Source organism: Propithecus coquereli, unplaced genomic scaffold (genome assembly GCF_000956105.1).
Source record: "Propithecus coquereli isolate 6110/MARCELLA unplaced genomic scaffold, Pcoq_1.0 Scaffold349, whole genome shotgun sequence".
NCBI classification, from domain to species: Eukaryota; Metazoa; Chordata; class Mammalia; order Primates; family Indriidae; genus Propithecus; species Propithecus coquereli.
The window spans coordinates 816,665-839,614 of record NW_012149163.1 but is presented as its reverse complement, the minus strand read 5'-3'; the positions used below and the strand labels follow the sequence as shown (position 1 = coordinate 839,614).

The 22,950-nt window shown below is 40.8% G+C and overlaps 2 protein-coding genes across 2 annotated transcripts in view; one reads left to right on the top strand and one right to left on the bottom strand.

Annotated features, from left to right (window-relative positions):
- Window positions 1-2,550: 2,550 nt before the first annotated feature.
- On the bottom strand, window positions 2,551-12,545 carry LSM1 (LSM1, U6 small nuclear RNA associated). Its single transcript, XM_012651100.1, has 4 exons — window positions 12,095-12,545; window positions 8,117-8,185; window positions 6,378-6,493; window positions 2,551-3,058 (listed from the first exon to the last, which is right to left on the bottom strand). Exons 1-4 carry the CDS (start codon window positions 12,138-12,140, stop codon window positions 2,888-2,890), a joined length of 402 nt encoding a protein of 133 aa, XP_012506554.1. The 5' UTR covers window positions 12,141-12,545; the 3' UTR covers window positions 2,551-2,887.
- A 66-nt stretch (window positions 12,546-12,611) lies between these two features.
- BAG4 (BCL2-associated athanogene 4) overlaps window positions 12,612-22,950 on the top strand; it is a 29,378-nt gene continuing 19,039 nt past the window's right edge. The window contains exon 1 of the mRNA XM_012651099.1: window positions 12,612-12,952. Coding sequence (XP_012506553.1) covers window positions 12,683-12,952 — 270 coding nt within the window. The 5' untranslated portion in view covers window positions 12,612-12,682. The remainder of the gene's footprint in view (window positions 12,953-22,950) is intronic.

Below are 22,950 nucleotides of genomic sequence, written 5' to 3'. Positions count from 1 at the left end.
GGGGTCTCGCTCTTGCTCAGGCTGGTTTCGAACTCCTGAGCTCAAACAATCCGCCCTCCTTGGCCTCCCAGAGAGCTAGGATTACAGGCGTGAGCCACCGCGCCCGGCCTGGGGCCCATTTTTTGATCTGTGCAGCGCTGCCATGAATCTCATGTGAACATCTGAGACTAGAGGTTGGGAACAATCCGCATCAGTTGCTTCAGTCGTCTTTGGCCTGGCGCGCCTGCTCCGCAGGCTGGCTTACGCCCTGTCTGCAGTGCGCTCTGCCTCACTCTCCCAGCCTGCACCCTGGGAGACTACTTTCCAGCCTTCCGCCCCCTGACATGGCTTCCCCAGGAAGCCTCCACAATGGACATGTGGGTGTTCAGCTCTACCAAGTATCCACAGCCTGCTGGGAATTTATCAGAGTGGGGGAGGGGGAAGATACTGTGGTTTAAACTTAGCTAAGAGCATGCAATCTAAGGTCAAGAGCCAAGGGGGGCGGGGAGAACAGTTGGAAGAGTGCAAGAGATGCTGCTATACTCAGTTTCAGAATAAAGACAGCCAGAAAAGGGTCTTTGGTAGATCTTATTTTTCTCCTTCGAAAGCAGTCTCAATTGGAGAAGCCCAATTGGAAGAAACCAATTCAAGATAAAACAAAAGTATGAAATGGGATTGACCCTGAGCTCTAATAGTAGCCCCAGCAGTGGTCTGGGAGAAAAGCACCAGATTTCAGTATCTGCAGACTGGGCTGGGCAGCGCTAAGGGCAGGGCGTGGCGCTGGGCTGCCGGGGCGCTAAGGAAGGATGCAGCCCGGCCAGTTTCTTCCTTTGGGTCTAATCCTTGGCTGCTGCCTGTATGGTAAAGGTCTAACGCGACACACTATGCACACTGCTGGAGCCCTTGCTAAGCCTTGGAAATTCAACAGATTTAAGTGTTCTTGACTTATTGTGGCAATTAAATCCCTTTAAGGTAAGAATAACTCATAACTCGTTACATTTGGAATTGTTTGATGGATGTTGAAAAGACAAGATAACTATAGTGAATCTTCATCTTGTAGGAGGCATGTTCTGAAATAGTGGGGCTCAGAAAAACACGTTGTCATCTTGCGGAACCTCAGAGTACCCTGCTGTAATCAGACGTGTTTTTCCAAAGTTGGTGATGGCTATTTTCCCCCTTTGTGTGGGTAGTTACTAACAAATTCTGGCAAATTAAATAACAAATTCTAACAAATTAAACAGGTAAGATTATAGGCAAAACATTAGGTAATTTATGAAGAAACAATTACACTTAATGATTTATCTTTTGTAAAACCAACCTGATGATAGTTCAGAAGTCAAATGCTTTATAGGCATTTTGAGCAGTTTTAAAACATCTGAGCTCATAAAATGTTAAATTTATTTAATACTGTAAAACAATTCACACACAAACTAGACAAATATCTTATGAAAAGGACATCTTTGCCAAACAGACTATAAAAAGGATTTGGAATGATTATACAGGTAAAATGAGAATCAGAGAGGATGACTTACTCAAGCCTAATGTGCCAATAAGCCGATTTTACACTGTCTCTCAACTGCTAGTTCCCTCCACTGTCTGCTAAACCACACTTTGTTTTTTAGAGACAGGGTCTCTGTCACTCAGGCTGGAGGACAGTGGTGCAATCACAGCTCACTGTATCTTTCTGGGCTCAAGCGATCCTCCTGTCTCAGTCTCCCAAGTAGCTGGAACTACAGGCATGTGCCACACCTGGCTAATTTTTAAAATTTCTTTCTAGAGACAGGGTCTTGCTATGTTGTCCAGGCTGGTCTGGAACTCCCGGCCTCAAGTGATCCTCCCACCTCAGCTTCCTAAGTAGCTGGGATTACAAGCATGAGCCACCACGCCCAGCTGTAGAGATGGGGGTCTTACTATATTGTCCAGGCTGGTCTCAAACCCCTGGCCTCAAGCAATCCTCCTACCTCAGCCTCCCAAAGTGCTGGCATTACAGGTGCGAGCCTGGCCTCACACTACTTTCTTAAAGTACAGTCTGTTATGCTTCTTACGCAATCATCACTCTTCAACAGTCATACCACAGTGGCACCGCTATGGGCCGTCGGTAATTATAACACCGTTTATGTTCCTTTTTGATGATTGGAGCATGAAAGGCTCAAGACTCAATCCAAAGGACTAGAAAACCAACTAAATTAATAGCGGACTCAGAGAACAAGCCACCTTAAGAAAAGCTGGATCTCATGGGGACTCAGTCTGGAATAGCTGCGGTGAAGCAGCATCAGCAGGAACGCCGTTTCTCAAACGCGAGGCTTCTGCTATAACCAGTCACTGGAGAACTTCACTGGAAGCTCCATGCTCAAGCCTGAACACTTTTATTTCTTCCCGGATAAAAGTATGAAAAGGGAAAAGGGGAGGACGCCCAGGATAACTGGTATTAAAATATTCCTTCAGGAGTAGCCAGCCATGCCGCACGGTGACTGGTGGGGAAACCCCGGTGTGTGGACTGCTTATACCTTTGAGAGCAGGAATTTAATCGTGTATTCACTGGAGGCCACTCACACTTGGGAGATAACATGACAGTTCTGAGATTCATGTTTTATTTACAAGTAAATAAAGAATGTCCCCTGTAAACTCTATTTGGGATAAGAACAATACAAAGAAGTAGTAGTTGCTGGCTCCACAGTGACGTGTGAAAGGAGTCCATGCCACTGTTTCTTTAAACAATGATTTTGTTGTTTAAAAAAACAAACAAGAACCTCACATGATTTCTTCATGTTAATGAGAAAGAATTAAAAATAAAAATGACTTTTCAAAACGCTACAGTCTCTGGTCCAATGGGTGAGGTGACCAGGATGTGACTTCCATTCCATGACAGCCCCTGCTCTTCAAGAGCAACCGCCTCCGAGCAAAGGACTTAGTACTCATCAAGAGTATCTGCTCGAGGAATGGAGAGACCTCGATCCTTAAGAGCCTGAACTTTCAGCTTCTCTGCTTCCAGCTTGGTCTGCTGTTCCACCCTTTGCTCTTCCAGGATTTCTTCAATAGACACTTGTTGGAGGGGTGTGTCACTCTCCTTTTCCAAGTCCTGCAAAAGAAGCAGGTTTGAAAAACTTCACCTGAAGATCAAGAATAGAAAACATTATAGATCTATAAGCAAATGGATTCCTGTATCAGGCTCAGATTATTTTTCATAACTGTGACTGTGCTGAAATAGCCTTCTTCTAGGGACAGATAAGTTTTTCAAAGAAATGGCTGGCAACACTAATACCTACTTACTATGAATGTGGTAATAGGAAAAGTTTTACATTATCCAAAATCCTATATTAGTCAGAATTAATTTTATATTAGTCAATGATTAACCTTTCTTTTAAAAAAATTATTAGGGCTGTGTATAGGTAGCTATGTCCCCAACTGCAGAGAATACAAGAGAGAAGTTACTGAGGCAAAGATGGCTTTAGATAAGTTTTTCAAAAATAATTCTTTCAGAGATGGGGTCTTGCTACACTGCCCAGGCTGGCCTTGAACTCCTGCATTCAAGGGATCCTCCCGCCTCATCTTCTGAGGAGCTGGGACTACAGGTGTGCACCACTACACCTGGCTTAGGAATCTCTATGATACATTAAAACACAAGACTCCTTTCCCACCTATGGCAGCAAGTCTTCCAGAGAAAACCTCAGCAGACTAGTTAGGTTATTAAACTAGTTTGGTCCCAATATATTTCCCTACCATTTTAACTAAAAGTTTTTTTGCTTAATAAAAAGTTATTTCTTTTTCCTTACTTCAAAAATAACATGCTCACTGTAGGAAATTTAGACAAACAGGAAAAAAATCTTAAAACTGCCCCATAATTTCCAGTATAGAGGATTAACATTTTGATGAATATCTTTATAATTTTTCTAGGTTATATTGACTTAAAAAATACCACAATGTAAACATCTGTATCCCCATAATATGCTGAAATAAAAATAAATAAATAAATAAAAATACCACAATGCAAAGATTGACTATAATTTTTTTCCACTTAATATGGCATAATATGCTTAATATTTTTATTTTTGAACACTATAAAGATTTGATTACCAATTCCATAATGCAGAAGAACCTTGCTGAAAAAGTTATCTCGCTATCGATAGATTCAGTTTATTCTCCTTGAAATGGGTGTGCAGGCATCACTCTGTGTTTCTGTAACACGGAAAGCCTATATAAAGTACTCCTCTTTCTTATCCTCCTCTGTGACTTTCGATTATAAAGTTTGGGAAGGCGCTGACACATACACAAACTCTTCAGTGTTCGAGCCCAGATAACTGTCACATACTGCCATGGTCTCAGAATCCACAAGCAGTGGCATTAATCAGATGGAGGCCTTTCACCAAAGAGTTAAGACTGAAAGCCACAAAAATTACATGAGCAAGCCCTGCCCTAGGTAAAAGTTAACAGCATCTGCACAACATGTATTATCACTTAACACGCGCCCTCACAAGCCACGGGTAGCAGCTGAAGAAAAGACAGTGTTCTTAGCTCCCTCCGTGTACTGCCTCTTGGGCTTTTCAGTACGTTATTCCCTGAGCTATTCATGTGGTTATGATGCTGCTGCTTCTGAACAATCGGTCTTTTATTTAAGGCTGTGTGCATCATCATCTTTGAGGCAGATCCAGGAACTTCTTAAGCTATGTAATGTTTCTAGAATCTGGGTATGAGTTTCCTTGGGGTTGGCACATAACAAACTGACTATTGATTCATATAACCACGTCAGCATTCCTGAACTATGTTTCTGTAGTGGTATCACTTTAAAACTTCTGCAGCATCCAAACTGTAACATATTAAAAAAAGAGCACTTTTCCTCACAAAAGGGATCCCAGGGAAACAATGAGCCTTCAAGAACAAACAAATGTTCACTTCTTTCTGTGCACATACACATATATTCATATAGAAGCACCTCTGTGCCAATGTAACTGGTACAAAAACCTTGTCTGCTGTGTTTGCTACTATAAAACTGAAGCAGAGTATGTGTAACTATTTTAACTTTAGTCTTTTCCCTGGTATGTTGCCTCTTTAAAAATTAAATTCAGAAAAGTCTTTAAGAAAATCATCCACAATCCCACCACGAAGACTTTATAGTCATTTACTACATATCCTTGGATACTAGGTGCTTTATTTCCACCTTTGCATCATACAAGGAGATAACAATTTCTGTTGCTTAAACATCCAAGAGATGATAAACTGAACCAAAAGTACCAACCACAAAAATATTTTATAAATATTTCATACATTTCACAGCGGCACTTGGGCAATACAGATAGTACTGAATAATCATTTCTAGCTGACTGTTTCTAACATGAGACCTCTGAACCAAGCTGACCCTGGCAGAACGATCTTTTTCTCAAATGGCTTACTGTTCAAAATAGATACAAACCAAACCACTCAAAAGACTTTTGTAAACTGACTTAAGATGTGGCTGGGTATTGAGAAACTTTAAAAAAACAAAATAGAAAAAAATTAAGTAAACACCAAAGTTTTTGGTAAGGAACAGGAAAACTGCTGGTTCATCCCCAAATTTCAACTATTCTTGAAGGGATTTGGATTTTGATATTCCTGGCAAACCCAATAATCGGAAGCAGCAGGATCAAGTCAAAGGTTTTACATATGGTACTTTTAAATATGAGTACTTTTAATAGTTTTATACATATAAAATAGCTTCCTAATAGTTTTGTATGTATATATGTGCACACACACACAAAGACCTACAGTAACAACACTTCAGAAGATTTGATTTAACCTTTCACCTGCCAGCTGATCTTTCTGGCACAGATACCCAGGTATTTCCTCCCTGGCGTGAGCTAAGGATCCAAGTGAAACTGAATTCCATTCTCACGATAGGTAATGGAAAGGCAGCTTCTACTGCCATTCTTTCCCCAATCCCCCTTTAAAAATAAGGACACCGCATTGTACTGTATATGCATTATGTCCTTCCCCCAAATACTGCTCATTAACCTTATGTCATGAAAAACTACTGTAACCAATTGCTTAAATGGCTGCAAAATATTCCAACATATACAAATTATACTTTTTTCAACATATAAAGCCTTTTCAATTTTCTATTAAACAAATAGTTAATGAACACATTTGTGTACAATAGTATTTTTTATGATACCAGGTTAAAACCAAAGATATTTTGCCGCTAGTGGGATCGAAATCTTTAAAATGCCAAAAGGCACTGAAACAAAGTTAAGTTATTCTCTGTAGCTTCCCATATAACTATAGCTTCCCTAAGCTAATTTGGTGGTTGCCTATGAAAAGCTGGGTGAAATGTGGAAAATATTTTTTTCCCTCTTCAAAAGACAAAAAAAAGAAACCTAACTAGCATGAATATCAAGATCCATAGCAGCTTAATAGTTTTCACTTACTATTTCTCCTAGTAGGACCACATTTTCTCCTCTGACCACAAAAATCCCTCGAGGAATATCACCGTATTTTTTGCCCACATGAATACGCTCCACAGTCTGATGTAGCACTAAGTTAGCTATAAGTGTACAGGGAAGAAACAAAGATATTTAGTTCAGATTACTGGGTAAGGTCCATAACTCAATTAATCAGTTATTTTGAGTAGAAAAGATTTAGCTAAACCATGATTTCCAAACTTTCTAATTCTGGGGAAAGCTAAAATTTCAAATAATCTTCTATTTCATTAAGACATACCACTTAGGAGACTTTTAAACAACTGAAAACTGAGAAAGTACTTGGGATTATGTTGTGCTAATGCACGAATGAAGGTAGGAATAAGAAAAGTAAATTCCTTTATCAGTTAACTGCTAATATCAGCATGGCCATAAGAAAATATAAGTGAATAGGGAACTTGAAAAACTTGAGCCTAAACAATGGCAGAGATCAAAATTTTGGTTTTTGGACGGAAAGAGTTTTGTTTGCTGTGTGGGTATGTGTATGTGATGATTTACTGAAGATTTAACTTTGTTTCAGCACTTAGGATTCATTTAACCCAATACAAGTTTCCATGGATAAGGAAATAGCAAAATCCTATTTTTTCCCCCTTTTCAGATAACTATACCTGATAATCTGACAGTAAAATCAATATTCACTACTTTCCCCTCCAAGTACGCTGATGAATTTGACTTAAGATTTAGAATCCCAATTAGTTAAGAATAATTATTTTTCTTCTTTCAATTAGTACTACTTGTCCTATTTGAAGTAAAGCAGAAATCTATGTTCATATCTTCTATAATTCTTGTGTTTCAATCATGTTTTTTACTCATGCCCAAATCCAGTGACTTAGTGGATATCCAACAAATGTTGATATGAACTTAGAAGTTCCTTGAAACAGAAGGTAACATAGTGGGAGGCCGAAGAGGGAAGATCGCTTGAGGTCAGGAGTTCGAGATCAGCCTGACCAAGAGCAAGACCCCATCTTTACTAAAAACAGAAAAACTTAGCCAGGCATGGTGGTGTGTGCCTGTAGTCCCAGCTACTCTGGAGGCAGGAGGATTGCTTGAGCCCAGAAATTTGAGGTTGCAGTGACGCCACTGCACTCTAGCCTAGGGGACAGAGCAAGACTCTGTCTCAAAAAAAAAGAAAAAAAAAAAAGGAGAAGAACAAGGTAATATACACCTCTTACTTTAAAAAAAACGGAGGATGTAAAATACAAAAAACTTCTGAGTCTGATATATCCCTATATATAAAACACTGAGCTTAATTTTGGGGTCCCTAAAAAGCTTCAGGAAATACATTCTACCCAATTTTCATTGGATAGGGAGGGTTACCTTCACTGCAGGAAATGCTTTGAAGAGTAGTCACACCCAAGCCAATGTACAAATGAGCAGCCTTTTCAGTGGACTGAGTTTATTTCTATCATTTGGCTCCCTCTAATGGGGGAAATAAAAAAAATAGTCTAAAAACGTTATAATCATATGTTCTAGTGAAAACCCATTTTAGAAACATGAGCTTGTAAATATATACATAAGCTTTTGAACCATAATGTAGAAAACAATGATGTACTCGCTCAAAACAGTTCCATTATGCCAAACACATCAAAAATTGCAGATAAATTTCAACATGAAATAACAGAAAATATGCATCAGGCAGCTCTTATTATCCAGAGTGTAAGAGAAGAAGTCTATAATTAAATACATACCAAATTGATCAATGCTTCTTAAAAAGCCTATAAGTGTTCTTCCATCTCTAAGTAGGACCAAGTGTTTTTCTGAGGAGAGGGAAAAAAACAGATCTTTAATATTAAAACCGTCAGCTTCAGTGAGTTTTTAGGATAATAAAGTTAATAGCAGTTTAAGCTGTACTACTTCCTCTGCTAGTGCATTTAAGGTGGAGTTCACTGGAAAAGGGAGGGAAGATAAAAGCCTGGGATTTAGACTAGAAAGTCTGAATTGTCTAGGTAAAAAGAATCAGAGTAGTATAGCAGAGTGGGAAAAGGACAGGGCATGGAGAAACTGACTGACGGGGTCTACATCCTGATGTCTGACACTTAAACCCCTCTCAGTGTCATGTCAGTTTCTACATCTGTAAATTGAGAAACTTAGTCTGGATGATCTTTATATCCTTAATGCTAGAATTATTTTCCTTTTAACTTAAAAAAGAAGAGCTTCTATCTCATGATGTTTGTAACCAGGGAAGGTTTTAAATAAAAACAATGCCTCAGATATTTAAAATAAGGACTGATAATAAACTACAGCAGAAACTCAATAACATTTATAGAGAGCTACGTGCTGTTCTGAGGTCTAGATATACAGTACAGCGTAAGACTTTGAAAGGCACCAACCTTATGAATTTATATTCATGGTGGGGGAAGACAAATAAATTACCTATTGTGATTAGTGTAATGGACTAATAAACAAGCTAGCAGGATATGTGATGAAGGGAGAGGGGAAGTGGTCACAGAAGAGAGGGTGGCAAAGGGAAAACTTCTCTGAAGAGGACTCTGAGCTGATACCCCAAAATGAGAATAAGCCAGTTACTAGCAAAGCCAGCAAAATTTCATCCATTCATTTCTTTAATGCCATGCATAAAGTACTTTCTAGAATGCAGAACAGAGGAACAAGACTAACTCTGCCCTGAAGGAATTTACAGTCTTCCTTGAGCTATAATTATGTACCACAGAAAGCAAATCTTAATTATATAAGATCATATAAGATAATTATATAAGATATATAAGAGAAACTGTATCTAACTGGAGGAAGTACCTGAGTTGTACCTTGAAAAGTAGATAATTTTTGGCCACAAGAACAGTGACAGGGAATGGGAAAGGGGAGAGAAATCTGTAAATTAGGAGGAAAAAAAGGACCATGTACCCGTATGTTTGCTAAAAGTTGAGGGTGTACAGGGAAAGAACAGGAGTCAGAAAGAAAGAAAGTCAGAAAAGTATTCGGGGCAGGCTGAATTTGCATTGTGAAGACAAGGACCAAGAAAACATTAAAGATTGATCTCAAAGAAAAGAGCGGTTATGAGACTATTCCCAGAGTCTGTCTGAGACATGAAGAAACACGAACCGAGGTTGAGATGTGAAGGGAGACGATGAGAGCTAAGACTGTGCAGTTACAAGCGATGGAGTTTACCAACTGACTCTGTATATGTGGTTATGTGTGAGGGTGGGGTGCTCAAGAGGCAAGTTAAAGAAAATGTAGTTTTGAGTCATCATGCCAGGGAGGACTAGTTACCAAAAGCTGGGACTAAAAGGAGCAAGCTCAAGGCAGAGAAGGTTATGGGCACTTTGTGATTCCGAAGTGCTATTAGAACACCTACATATAGGCCGGGCGTGGTGGCTCACGCCTATAATCCTAGCACTCTGGGAGGCTGAGGCGGGCGGATTGTTTGAGCTCAGAAGTTCGAGACCAGCCTGAGCAAGAGCGAGACCCCGTCTCTACTAAAATTAGAAAGAAATTAATCAGACAACTAAAAATATATAGAAAAAATTAGCCGGGCATGGTGGCACATGCCTGTAGTCCCAGCTACTCGGGAGGCTGAGGCAGGTGGATTGCTTGAGTCCAGGAGTTTGAGGTTGCTGTGAGCTAGGCTGATGCCACGGCACTCTAGTCCGGGCAACACAGTGAGACTCTGTCTCAAAAAAAAAAAAAAAAAAAATGTCAGCGGGCAGTTGGAAATAAGAAGACTGGAATGCCAAAGAGGTCAGCATTAGAGAAACCAATTTTGGATAAATCTCCAAAAGGTGATATAATTACTAAAGTCCAGGAGATCTAAAGATTTAAAGAAAGAAGCAGCCCAAACATGCAATCCAAGAGACCATCTACTCTGGGGAACAATAAAAAACCAAAAAGTGCCAGAATAAGAAAATCAGCAAGTACAAGTGTTAGAAAAATCAAGAGAATAAACAATTAAGAATCCAGTGGTGACATTATCACAATGCTGCAGAGGGGAAAGAACTCAGAAGGGTGCTTTAGCCTGATGACTTTTCAGAACACAGTTTCAGAAGTGTGTTGATGACGAAAATTAAACTGCAGGAGTAACGGAAGTGGTCTATTGAAGGTGGTCAGGAAGGAGAATCAAAATGAAGGTTTTGGGGTAATGATGCAGAAAAAGGGATGGGAGTGTGATGGAGACAGACAGTGAAAATATTTGAGATGGGCAGACAATAACATATATGAAAGGACAGACCCAAGAGGAGAGAAAAAGAGGATATGAAAGCAAAAAGATAACAATGGAAGGAGGGTCTGGAAGCAGTGAAGGAGAGAGTAATAACAGACACAAACAGAAAGGGAGGAATACTTGTTACTCAAATGAGGACGGGTGATAATACAGAGGAAAGTATGTGTGTGGGGGGGGTGGAGGAGTGAAGGGTACGTATCAAATGGTTTCAAACTTTTCAGTAAAGGAGGGGGGTCTGGAATCTACAAAGAGGTAGGGGTTAGAGGGCTTGAGAACAAAAACGATATTTAGTAAAATGGCAGGTTGCAAATAACTCAGATATATAAGGAGTGCAAAAGAGCATCATCAAACAACTAAAATACAACATTTCATTACATGTTACGATAGGTTTGCACAGGGTGTATGTATTTTGTCCAATTACACTACATTTCCCTTCTCTAGCAAAATAACTAATTTGGGTTTAAAATATTATCTCAAAAACCATAAAACAAGATTTTAATCATAGACGCACTCTCTAATTTCCATACTCACATTGTAACGGCGGAGATTGTTGTAACTTGTTTGAAACTGTATGTAAACCCTTTTGCAGCATTTACAAGTTAATGAGGCAAATCACACGATTAAAACGATACAAAGGGGGGGGGCAAGGGCAACATACGTAACCTAAACATCTGTACCCCCATAATATGCTGAAATAAAAAAAAATATAAAAATTAAAAAATAACGATGCAAAAAGTTGCTTTAGGAATAATGTGCAGATGAGAATTTAGAAAAAAAGAAACACAGGACAATTTTAAGTGGTTCCTCTTGCTTTCGTATAGGGCCGAGCTCCTCTTCAGGACAATAACTAGGAACTAAGGAGGTCTGCTTAGTAAAGCAGGAGAAAATAGTCTAACAACAACAACAAAAAAATAAGTTTGAAGTGACTTAGCTTTTCCAGAAAAGTCAATACCATGTCCAACAATGGTTTCTACTACCGTAACCTGAAAGTGCTAATGACTCTCATAGTAAAAGATCGCAAATGGCTACACCGTAGAAAGCCTACGTTTACCGCCAATTAAATTCAACTGCTGTTGTCTTAATATTTTCGCTTTCTAATGAATCTTTTTTTTAATTATTCTCATTTAACTACTGGTAACAAACTGGTTCTTCGAAATACTGCAGGTGGGGGACAGTGCACGGGGAAAAGTCCCCTGGGCCACTTCTGTGTTCGGGCCTTCACTGGGGAGACTCGCTTAAGAACGAATTCCACAGCTTGTGGCTCGCTAGCCCGGGGACTAGCAGAGGCTGCGAGGACCAGAAGAGAGAGCAGGCTGGTGGGTGGGCAAGCGCGGTGTCCCGTGCCGTAGAGGACGTCACTGCGGAACACCCCGAACTGAGCTCAAAACACACCGAACCCGCCCGGGACTCATGCTACAAGCTTGTTCCGAAGAGGCGCCCGCCCGGGAGGAAGGGTCTCACCCCGAGCTTCACTGGGAGGAGGTGAACTACTCACTGTCGATGTCCTCGATAAGGCTGGCGGTGCCGGGCATATAGTTCATTTTGAACTGAAATAAGGCTGCAATGTATAGCGGTGGTGGGCCAATGTGTCCCAAACTTCTTCCTCCTACCGCAGTCGCCGCCTTGGCGGGACCGGGACAGGAATCCCGACCGGGACCAGCACTTCTGCCCCGGCTTTCAGTTGCCGGGGCCTACCGGAAACTCCTCCATATTACCTCCACCCACTTCCGGTATCACGTGCTGGTCCTCAGGAAGAGGCGGGACAGTCGTGTGGTCTGGAAACACCCATTCCGCGTCCCTGATAAGTGGGGAAGAAGAATCTAGATTGGATAGATGGTGAGGAAATGTATCCTCCCTTTTAGGGAGCGCGGTGCTTCCCCTCGCTTCCCTGCTTCCGAGATACCAGAGTCACGGACCTCCCTTAACGCTCGGGGTTCGGCAGCCGAGGGTGCGGGACCGGGCCTGGGATTGGCTGTTGTCGTCCGACGCCCTTCCCTGCTCTCCAGTCTCAGTCGCCCGCAGGCGCCTGCGCAATGGGCCGGCCGTGGGGGGGGGCGGGAAGCGCTTCGGGGCAGCGGAGCCCATGTCGGCCCTGAGGCGCTCGGGCTACGGCCCCAGTGACGGTCCGTCCTACGGCCGCTATTACGGGTCTGGGGGTGGAGATGTGCCTGTGCACCCACCTCCGCCCTTATATCCTCTTCGCCCCGAACCTCCCCAGCCTCCCATTTCCTGGCGGGTGCGCGGGGGCGGCCCGACCGAGACCACTTGGCCGGGAGAAGGCGAAGGGGGAGATGGCTACTATCCTTCCGGAGGCACCTGGCCGGAGCCAGGTCGAGCTGGAGGAAACCACCAGGTAAGCTTTGCACTATCTGTCCAGGGGGATCCGACAGCGGAGCCTGGAGGAGGTGAGGGCCATGGGGTTGATATACCTCTGGGTTCGTAATGGATCGGGTTTCATATTTGTTTTCCTCACGGGAGGGTGTTGGAGAGACTGAGGCTGGGATCATAGGTGGGAGGATATGCTCGTTCCCTTTGCTCCTCCTCTTCGGCTTCGACCACAATAAATATGACTGTTACCGTTTAAAAAGGGAAAAAGATCCTGTGGTGACTGACCTAAGCTTAGGAGCGGGTGCGGGATCTCTCTGGGAGCGATGCTGGGCTGGGGTGACGCGGCTCCTGTGCTCCTCGAGCTCTGACAATTTATCCTGCGTGGCTCGGCAGGTCGGCTCTCCCCGAGAAGGGAGGTGGCTGCAGCCCCCGACGTCGCTCGGCGACCGCTCCCGCGGGGAGGGAACCTGAATGAGGGGGAGGGATCTTGGCATCTAACCCTTTGCCCCTAATGCTTTGGCTGGGATTGAATCGTGAATAATTGATGTTGTAAAGCGCTTTTACGTGGATTGATTTATTTAATCTTCACTGCGACTGCAAGGTAAATGTCATCATAGAATCCTTATTTTCGAATAAGGAACCAGAGGCTCTGAGAGGATAATTCACGTGCTTAATATACTCGGACCTGTAACATTTTATTCCTGCTGGACATATACTTCTGTTTGGTTAATGCAGTATGGTTTATACGGTGTGATGGTACACTTCTCTTTTTGTTCAGGAATCATAACATCCTCATTTGTGGTTTGGTTTTTTTTTTTGGGGGGGGGCGGGTGAGGCAGTTTCGCTCTGTTGCCTGGGCTAGAGTGCGGTGGCGTTAGCCTAGTTCACAGCAACCTCGAACTCCTGGGCTCAAGCGATCCTCCTGCCTCAGCCTCCCGAGTAGCTGGGACTACAGGTGCGCACCACCACGCTTGGCTAATTTTTCTATTTTTAGTAGAGATGGGATCTCCTCTTACTTAGGTTGGTCTCGAACTCCTGACCCCAAGGGTTCCTCCCGCTTCGTCCTACCAGAGTGTTAGGATTACAGGCGTGAGCCACCGCGCCTGGCCACACATCCTCATTTGTTGAAAATGTAGTAGTTAAATTCTCATACATTGCTGGTGAGAATGTAAAATGGTGCAATGCTTTGGAAAATAGTTTGTCAATACCTCAAAACGTTAAGTGTAGAGTTAAGCATATGACCCAACAAATCCACTCCTTGGTATATACCCAAGAGAACTGAAGATATGTCCACATATTAAGAAAACTTGTACACGCATGTTCATAGCACCATTATTCATAATAGCCAGAAAAATAGAAATAACCCAAATGTCTATCAAGTGATGAATGGATAAACAAAATATGGTATAATTATACAATAGAATGGCCATAGAAAGGAATGAAGTACTGACATATGCTACAGTATGAATGAACTTTGAACACATCATGCTATGTGAGCAAAGCTAGTCACAGAGACTGCATATTGTATGATTCTGTTTATGTGAAATGCCCAGAGTAAGCAAATCTGTAGAGAAAGATTAGTGTTTGCCAGAGGTTGTGGACTGGAGGTGTAAGGGAGTTTCTTTTTGAGATGTTCACAATGTTCTAAAGTTAGTGCTGATGGTTACGCAATTCTGAATATACTAAAAACTACTGAACTGTACACTTTAAAAGGGAGGGTTTTATGGTATGTTAATTATGTCTCAGTTATCTGGAATAAGTAGGCCATGGGACTTTAATCCCATGGCAGAATGATGAAATGCTTGGCCAAGTTAGACCAAAGATCAGTTGAAAGGAAGGAGGAGAGGACCTCTAAACTGATGACTTTGTTGCGCTTGCTACTGTATTATCAAAACAAAAGTGTGTTTTCTGGGGTAGAGTAGGGAAGGGGTTGGATAGACTAGAGAAGTTAAAATTTTAGCATTGTGTAGGGAATTGTCAGGTATGGTTGGAGTGCAAGTGTGTGCATAGGGTGGGTGATGATGCTGGAGTAGTTGAGTATAAAGCCGGACTTGTGTAAAGGGCATTTGTAAACCATTTTAAGAGTTTTTACTTTATTTTTCAGGTTGATGATTCTGAAACTTTAAGAGTTTGGGATGATAATTTCTTATGCAGCAGTAGAAAACTAATACAAAAGATGCCAAGCACAACGGCTCATGCCTGTAATTCCAGCACTCTGGGAGGCCAAGGCAGGAGGATCACTTGAAGTCGGGAGTTCAAGACCAACCTGGGCAACGTAGTGAGACCCTGTCTCTACAAAAAATAAAAAAATTAGCTGGGCATGGTGGCATGCACCTGTAGTCCTACCTATTTGGGAGGCAGAGGCAGGAGACTTGCTTGAGCCCAGGAATTCCAAGTTACAGTGAGCTATGATTGCACCACTGCACTCCAGCCTGGGAATGAGACTGTGTCTCAAAAAAAAAAAAAAAAGATGACTAATACAAAAGATATGCATGCATGTTGTCACAGGTGTTGCAAATTTGTTTTCCAAATTCATTGTTTTGATTTTATTGTATTTTACATATGTTTTATATTTTCGTATTACCAAATGTGTCAAACTGAAAAAAAAGCATAGGAACCTTCTAAAACCTTGCTACTCAAAAACTATTGTCCATGGACCAGAAGCTTCTCTGTCACTTGTGAGGCTCTTAGAAATGCAGAATCTCTTCTCTTCCGACTTAACTGCTGCAATTTATTAAGATCCCCAGGTGATTCATATGCATACTAATGTTTGGAAAGCACTGCTCTATAGAATCGGTTATGGTTATAGGTTATATTGAGATGTGTGTTGCACTGAGCCACAACATAAACTTGACTACATTAACATATTTAAATATAGCGGGGAAATAATTGGAAATCTACCACTCTCTCCTCTTTTTTAAAGAGTAAAACTTTTCTTACCTTTTTAGTTATAGCACTGTGGTTTGATCCCTGAACTAGCAGCATCTGCATTACCTAGGAGCTTGTTGGAACTGCCGGATCTCAGGTCCTGGCCCAGATCTACTGACTTAGAGTGTGTGTTTTAACAAAATCCCCAGGTGATTTACACGTTTCCCCAGAACAAGTCAACCGAGCGAGCATGCCAAGGCAGAAGCCACAGTTTCTCATAACCTAATCTCGGAGATGATGTACCATCACTTCCACTGTGTACTGTTTGTCATAGAGACCAATCTGGTACAGTGTGGCAGATAATTTAACAAGCCCAGGATTACCAAGAGGCAGGGATCATTGGGAGACATTAAGGAGGGTGTCTACAACAGGAAGGAATCTGAGACAGCTCAGTTGGGCTCCAGAGTAGTTCAGAAGAGAGGTAAAAAGGGCATGCATTTGAGCAATGTCTGAATGTAGAGATTTTTTTTTCAACATTTTACTGTAAAAATTTTCAAACACAGAGAAGTTGAAGGAATTATAAGTGAGCACATATATATATATATGCGCATATTTTTTTCTTTTGGTTAGCAGTTTATTATATTTGCTTTATCAGATATTCGTCATATTTTTTGGATACATTTTAAAATAAATTGCATAGATTTGGAAGACATTTTCAAAGTTAGAATGATTAGTAGGAGGATAATATCAATTGGAAGTGAGGGATATGGGAGAGAGAGATAGATGGTTCTCCGAGGATTTAGTATTTCACATACATAGGTATAAAAAGGAGGAGGAACAGGTTTTTATGGGGAAATGACGGTTTAGTTTTGTACCAAAAGAACTAATGATTGGTTATGAGAGGAACTTCAAAAAAATACAAAGACTTGGCAAGGGTTTATGTGTTGCCTTTTTTCATTTCTGATGGAAGCCAGTTAGGGTGGTTATTGGTGCCAAGCTCTGGATGCAGTGTATGGGATTGATTAGAGAGAGGTATGTGATTTTCTGCTTTTGGTTTGATTTTTTAATGTTGAAATTTAGTCTTTGTGGCATTCAGGTGTTTTGTCTGTGGCAACAAAACAATAGGTGGACTTGGAGGGGAGGTGGGGCATAGAGATAGTGATTTGAGAGTCATCGAATATAAGCATAACTGGGTCACCAAACTGGGCAGAGTTTGTTGCTGTGGGGAGATCTTTTAGAGTCTAGAATAAGGGATAGAGAAAGAGAATCCAAAAGAACAATGAGAGAGAATACCTGAAAGACAGGAGAACCAGGAAAGTTGTACAATGCAAACCAAGCAAGGACACAATTATTTTGGAGGTAAGCAAGATGAGAACTGGAAAGAAACTGTTGGGGCCATTTGTGGTGGTTCACAGTTGTAATCCCAGCACTTTGGAAGGCCCAGGTGGGAGGACTGCTGTAGGCCAGGAGTTCAAGACCACCCTGAGAGACATAGCAGGACTCTGTCTATACAAAAAATAAAAAAATATTATCCGGGCATGGTGGTGCACACCTGTGGTCCCAGCTGTTCAGGAGGCTGAGGTGGGAGGATCTCTTGGGCCTAGGAGTTTGAGGTTGTGGTGAGTTGTTATCATGCCACTGCACTCCAGTCTGGGTGACAAAGAGAGACCCTGTCTCTAAAATTAAAAAGAAAAAAAAGAAAAAGAAAATAACCTGTTGGATTTGGCAATTAAAAAGATATCGTTGATTTTAATGTTGTGAGTTTAAAATAGTATTAAAGTAATGAATGGGAGATTTGGATGAGAAGATAACCAGTGGAAACTGTATTTCCAGAAATTTGTTTGTAAATGAGAAAGTCATCATTTACCTGAGAACCAGGGTTTAGGGACGGATTTTTAGCTTTAGGTAGCTTGAGTGTGTTTGTAAGCAAAGGAGAGTGAGCTAGTAGATTCAGAAAAAAGATGCAAGCAAAAGGGTGGAGTATGGCTTGGGGAAAATGGGATTAAGAACTGAGGAAAAGAGTTGAGAAACCCCTTCTGAGCCAGAGGAGAAAAAAGTCTAAGTTTGGAGTTGGAAAGGAGGCACGTTGGTGGAGTTTACAGTTTATTGTCCTTTGTTGGTGGATAAAAGGTTAGGTCATCTAAGAGTAAGGGAAGTGGGATGAGATGCACTAGGAAATTTATATGGTAATTATTTGAACCAGGTGCTAAGGGTAAGGGGAAAATCTTAGAGAAGCATGGAAGAAACCCAAATGAGATTGAAATTTAAAAACTTAGGATGATGGTCAATATAGGAGCATAAAATGATTTATTAGTGATTTTGGAATATATAGCAATACAAATAATTTACAATATACTTTTCTAATGTTTTTTGTCCAATTCTCATGAAAAATATAAGCAAATTTGTAAATGGAATTTATGTAGTACTAGCACTACTCAGATTCCTCTGCCATTAGATTTACTTGGGCTAGGGTTATATTTTAGAAGAATGTTGGTTGGTAAATCACTTTGTAAATTTAACCAGATATTCACTTCTTACATCACCGTTTTGTTCTAAGATAAAAATGAAAGGAATTGACTCCAGCCTTTGTCTGAGATTTAGGTATGTCTCAAAATAGAAGAAAGTAAATTAGTTATCTTGCATGATTTTAATCAAATTTCCTGTGCCACATAAACTTTAATTCACGTTATTACCTCTTGTGGAAACCTTTTATTATCTTTGTTTTAATTTGTATTTCACTCAACAAATAAGTTTGGAAAGAGTCAGGCACTTGATGGCCAGGTGCAGTGGCTCCCGGCTGTAATCCAACACTCTGGGAGGCTAAGGTGGGAGGATTGCTTGAGGTCAGGAGTTTGAGACCAGCAAGACCTCCCCCCCAACTAAAAATAGAAACAAAAAATTAACTGGGCATGGTGGCGAGCACTTGGAGTCCCAGCTACTCTGGAGGCTGAGGCAGGAGGATCACTTGAGCCCAGGAGTTTGAGGTTGCTGTGAGCTCGGCTGACACCATGACACCCTAGCCTGGGTAACAGAGTGAGACCTGTCACAAAAAAAAAAAAAAATTGGCAACTTAGTTTATAGAATAGAGTTGATAAAAATGGCAACTTAGTTTATAGAATGAAGTTGAACTCCAACCAATTTCCTGTGAAACCAAATGCTGTTTCATAGAATTAATGTCATATTTAGAGGGCCATAAGCTAGACTTTCATTGTTACTGGGGATATTTTTACATTTGTCCCATTTTGTCCAAAGGGAGAAAAAAAAGAGGTGAAGACATTATTCATCTTTTTTAAAATTAAGACTTAATAAATTAATAATTTTTACTACTTGAATGAGGACATTCTTTTTTCATTTTTAAAAATTATAGTATAATTTACATATAGTAAATTTCACCTTTTAAAGAGTATAGTTCTGAGTTTTGACAAATGCATACAATTATGTAACTACCACCATAACCAAAGTATAGATATTCATCCATCTTTTAAAAAAGAACTCTAGGATGAAATCCTAATTTAAGAAGGTTTAATTTTCATATATCTCTAAACCCTGTTAAATTACAGAAAAGGAATTATATTTCTCAGTTTTTTAAAGTATCATTATGACCTAATTTATATACACACATATTCAGTGTATTGAATGTGTTTCAATCAGTTGCATTCATTCTTTTTGATGCTTCATTGATCCCATATTGTGCCAATAGGAGTCCCTTCTTTTTGGCTTCTAATTCCTTTGGATATGACCCACTGATTTTTGATAGCTTCCTTGATTTCTGTTACAACATGTCCCAGGCCATTTTGTGTGTATTCTGTCCCAAGACATATAATCAGCCATTCCTTTAAGACTGTCCTCAATCCACAGGAACCAGGCTGCACAGCAGGAGGTGAGTGGTGGGTGATGAAGCTTCATCTGTATTTACAGCCATTCCCCATCGCTGGCATCACCGCATAAGCTGTGCCTCCTGTTAGATCAGCGGTGGCATTAGATTCTTACAGGAGCGTGCAAACCCTACTGTAAACTGTGCATGCGAGGGATCTAGGTTGTGTGCTCCTTATGAGAATCTAATGCCTTATTACCTGAGGTGGAGCTGAGGCGGTGATGCTAATGCTGGGGAGTGACTGCAAATACAGATCATCATTGGCAGAGGGGTTTGACTGCACAATAAATGGAATGCGCTTGAATCATCCCCAAACCCTTCCCCCCTTCACCCCCTGTCCATAGAAAAATTATCTTCCATGAAACCGGTCCCTGGTACCAAAAAGGTTGGGCACCGATGCTTTAAGAGACATTGGTTGTATTTTTTGTTGCCAGTGGAGAATTGCATGTAGAAGCCATGTAAGTCAGGATCCACAAACCTGAATCCAGGAAAACAGAAGCCACACTAGTTCTTTTAAAAGAGATTTATTTAAGACATTATTTAATAGTAAAACAGGTATTGGAGTTCTGAAAAGGGAAGAAGAGGAAACAAAAGTAACAGAAGTAACACAAAGCAGCAACGTTTCCTAAGGCTGGGGAATAAAGTGAACAGGTTGGGGTTATTAGAACCTGGAAGCTTAGAAGAGTGGCCTGTTGGAGTTGGAACCCAGGAGGTGGCGCTGCCTAGCTAGTACCAATACCTCTGAGGGCATTTTGGGAAAAACAAAAGAAGTTAGATACAGCTATTGACTGACTGCTGCCTCCAGGTTGAATGGCATTGCTGGGCTGGCACCAACAGAAACGGCAAATAAACAGGAAGTAGCAAGTCCATTCTCTACCCCTTCCCCGAGTCTAATGTGTCAAGTTGGCAGAACCAGAAAGTAAGCAAGCTGGCAAAGGAGAAATATTTGTAGGCTTCCAGTCTCATATCACAGAGCCAAGTATAGAATGCCGTGTTTGGAGCTGAGGGACAATAGCTTAATGCTCGGTACAGAAGTTACAATTGGGTGTCAAGTATACTGTCATTTTCTTGTCATTGCTGCTAGACTCTTTCAAAGGACAGAATTTTTTTAGAAAATAAGCATTTTTAAATAGAAAAATAAATGAGTTCATACTTATTAATTCAAGTTTAACATTATAGGATTTTTAAACTTCTTTGATTGTATTTATTTTATTTGGAAAATCTTGGTCCCTAACAATGGTAAAATAATTACAGATGTTTGCACAATGTAACAATAATATATAAAATAAGTTCCAAATAATGCCAGATTCCAATTCTGGCATGACAGCGTGAAGAGCTCTGTGGACCCAGTCCCCAGTGAAACTGGTGAACATTATTTTGAAAAAACAACCAATAAACATTTCTGGAAATGGTCCTAGGAAATACAGGAAATGAAGAAATATTTATTCAAGAAAATCTACTAAAACTCAATAAGAACAGTGAGAGTCTGATATTTGAACCAAAATCCACTCCATCCCTTACCTACTCCCAGCTCAGTGAGACAGAAACTCCTCTCCAGAGTGATACAGCCAAGAACACAGGGCTCCTTTTTCCTTCCAACCAGTCAGAAGGTTTTCATCCCAGGAGGGGGATCATGACAGCATTTCTCATTTTATCCCCAGGTACCTGTTGCTGAGGCTAAGTTCTAGGCAAGTGTGGCTGAGTGGTGGCGGTTCCCTTCTTCTACCCAGTCTTTACTCCTGTGAGGGAGACTTTACCTTGGGCAGGGTACTACTGAGAATACTGGATCTCTGATCACCCTTACCCTTGCTTGTCAAGCTGAGAAGACCTGAATCACAGCCTTCCTTTCCCTGGGTGCTCAGCTTCTAAAGCAGGTGTGTCACTCAGAGAAACATACCATTGCCCCTACTCTAGCTGTAGTGTCTCACATGTTTTATCTGGAGACAGAAGCAGGTTGTAAAACAGGTAGCTCCTAATCTTTTCCCGAAGGTAACTGACTTCATTTGCAACAGGGCGTGGAGAGAAGCTGAAGCCTAAGGATGCTTCAAAAAAAAACTATGGAGGTTGTCATGCAAGGCAGTTGGAGATACAGGCTAAACTGTAGGCCATTTAGTTTTTTGGAGAGAACCAGGAAAAGAAACAGCTATGAGGAGTCCTTTGGGGTCAGAATAACTCTCAAATACTGACCTTCGAAGGGACCCAGATTTGATTGAATTAGTTGGTGGGCAATTTATGCTACAGGGTCTTATTGAAGATGATAGAGCAATCAGCTGGTAATTAGTGGATCTTTAACAGCTAGGTGTGGTCAAGACAAGATACACTACACTCAAGTCTTGCCAAAAACTGTCGTCCAGTGTGACTATGGGCATATCCAAGGCTACACCCTTTAAGGAGGAGCATCACAGACTTTGCACTACAGAGGTGGAGGGAAGTTCACCAAGTTAATCCTGGTAGTCACTAAACAAACAAGCAAATAACAGTAACAAGCTTGGGGTGAGGATAGTAGCACCAGTACCTAGAGTTGCTAAAATGTAGTATCTAAAATGTCCAGTTTCCAGCAAAAAATTATGAGATGTGCAAAAAAAAAAAAAAACCAGGAAAGTATTGGTATACACTGGAAAAAAGCAGGAAACAGAAATTGGTTGTGCAAATGACCAGATGTCAGATTTCATAGACAAAGACTTCAAAGTAGCCATTATACATATGTTCAAAGAACTAAATGAAACTATGATTAAAGAAGTAAAGGAAGGTGCGATGACAATGCCACATCAAGTAGGGACTATCAATAAAGAGATAGCAATTATAAAAAAGAGCCAAATAGAAATTCTAGAGTTCAAAGCTATAATAACTAAAATGAAAAGTTCTGTAGGAGCTCAACAGTATATTTGAACTGGCAGAAGAAAGAATTAGGGAATTTAAAGATAGATTGATATAGATTATGTAATCTAAAGGACAGAGAGAAAAAAGACTGAAGACACCACTGAATACACCAACATACCAGAAATGATAAATGAGGAGAGCTTAGTATAACAAGCAATGCAAATACATACTTGCTCTCCTTTCTTTTGTCACATTCTACATAAAATTATTTAAAGTAATAAGTATAACAATATAATGTTGGGTTTGTAACATTTGTATTAATAGATGTAATATGGATAACAACAATGTCACAAAAATGGGGAAAAGGAAATAGAGCTCTGTAGGAGTAACATTTCTATGTCTCAAAGGAATTAATATAAACCAGAAGTTTTCTGATAAGTTATGATGTATATCGTTAGCCC

Excerpts from the sequence above, each read along its gene's own strand:
- LSM1 (XM_012651100.1), bottom strand. The coding sequence starts at position 12,140 with ATGAACTATATGCCCGGCACCGCCAGCCTTATCGAGGACATCGACA. Across the intron at positions 8,186-12,094 it reads CCTTATCGAGGACATCGACA|AAAAACACTTGGTCCTACTT; the intron begins GTGAGTAGTTCA and ends CCCTCTCCTCAG. Across the intron at positions 6,494-8,116 it reads AAGAAGCATTGATCAATTTG|CTAACTTAGTGCTACATCAG; the intron begins GTATGTATTTAA and ends GTACACTTATAG.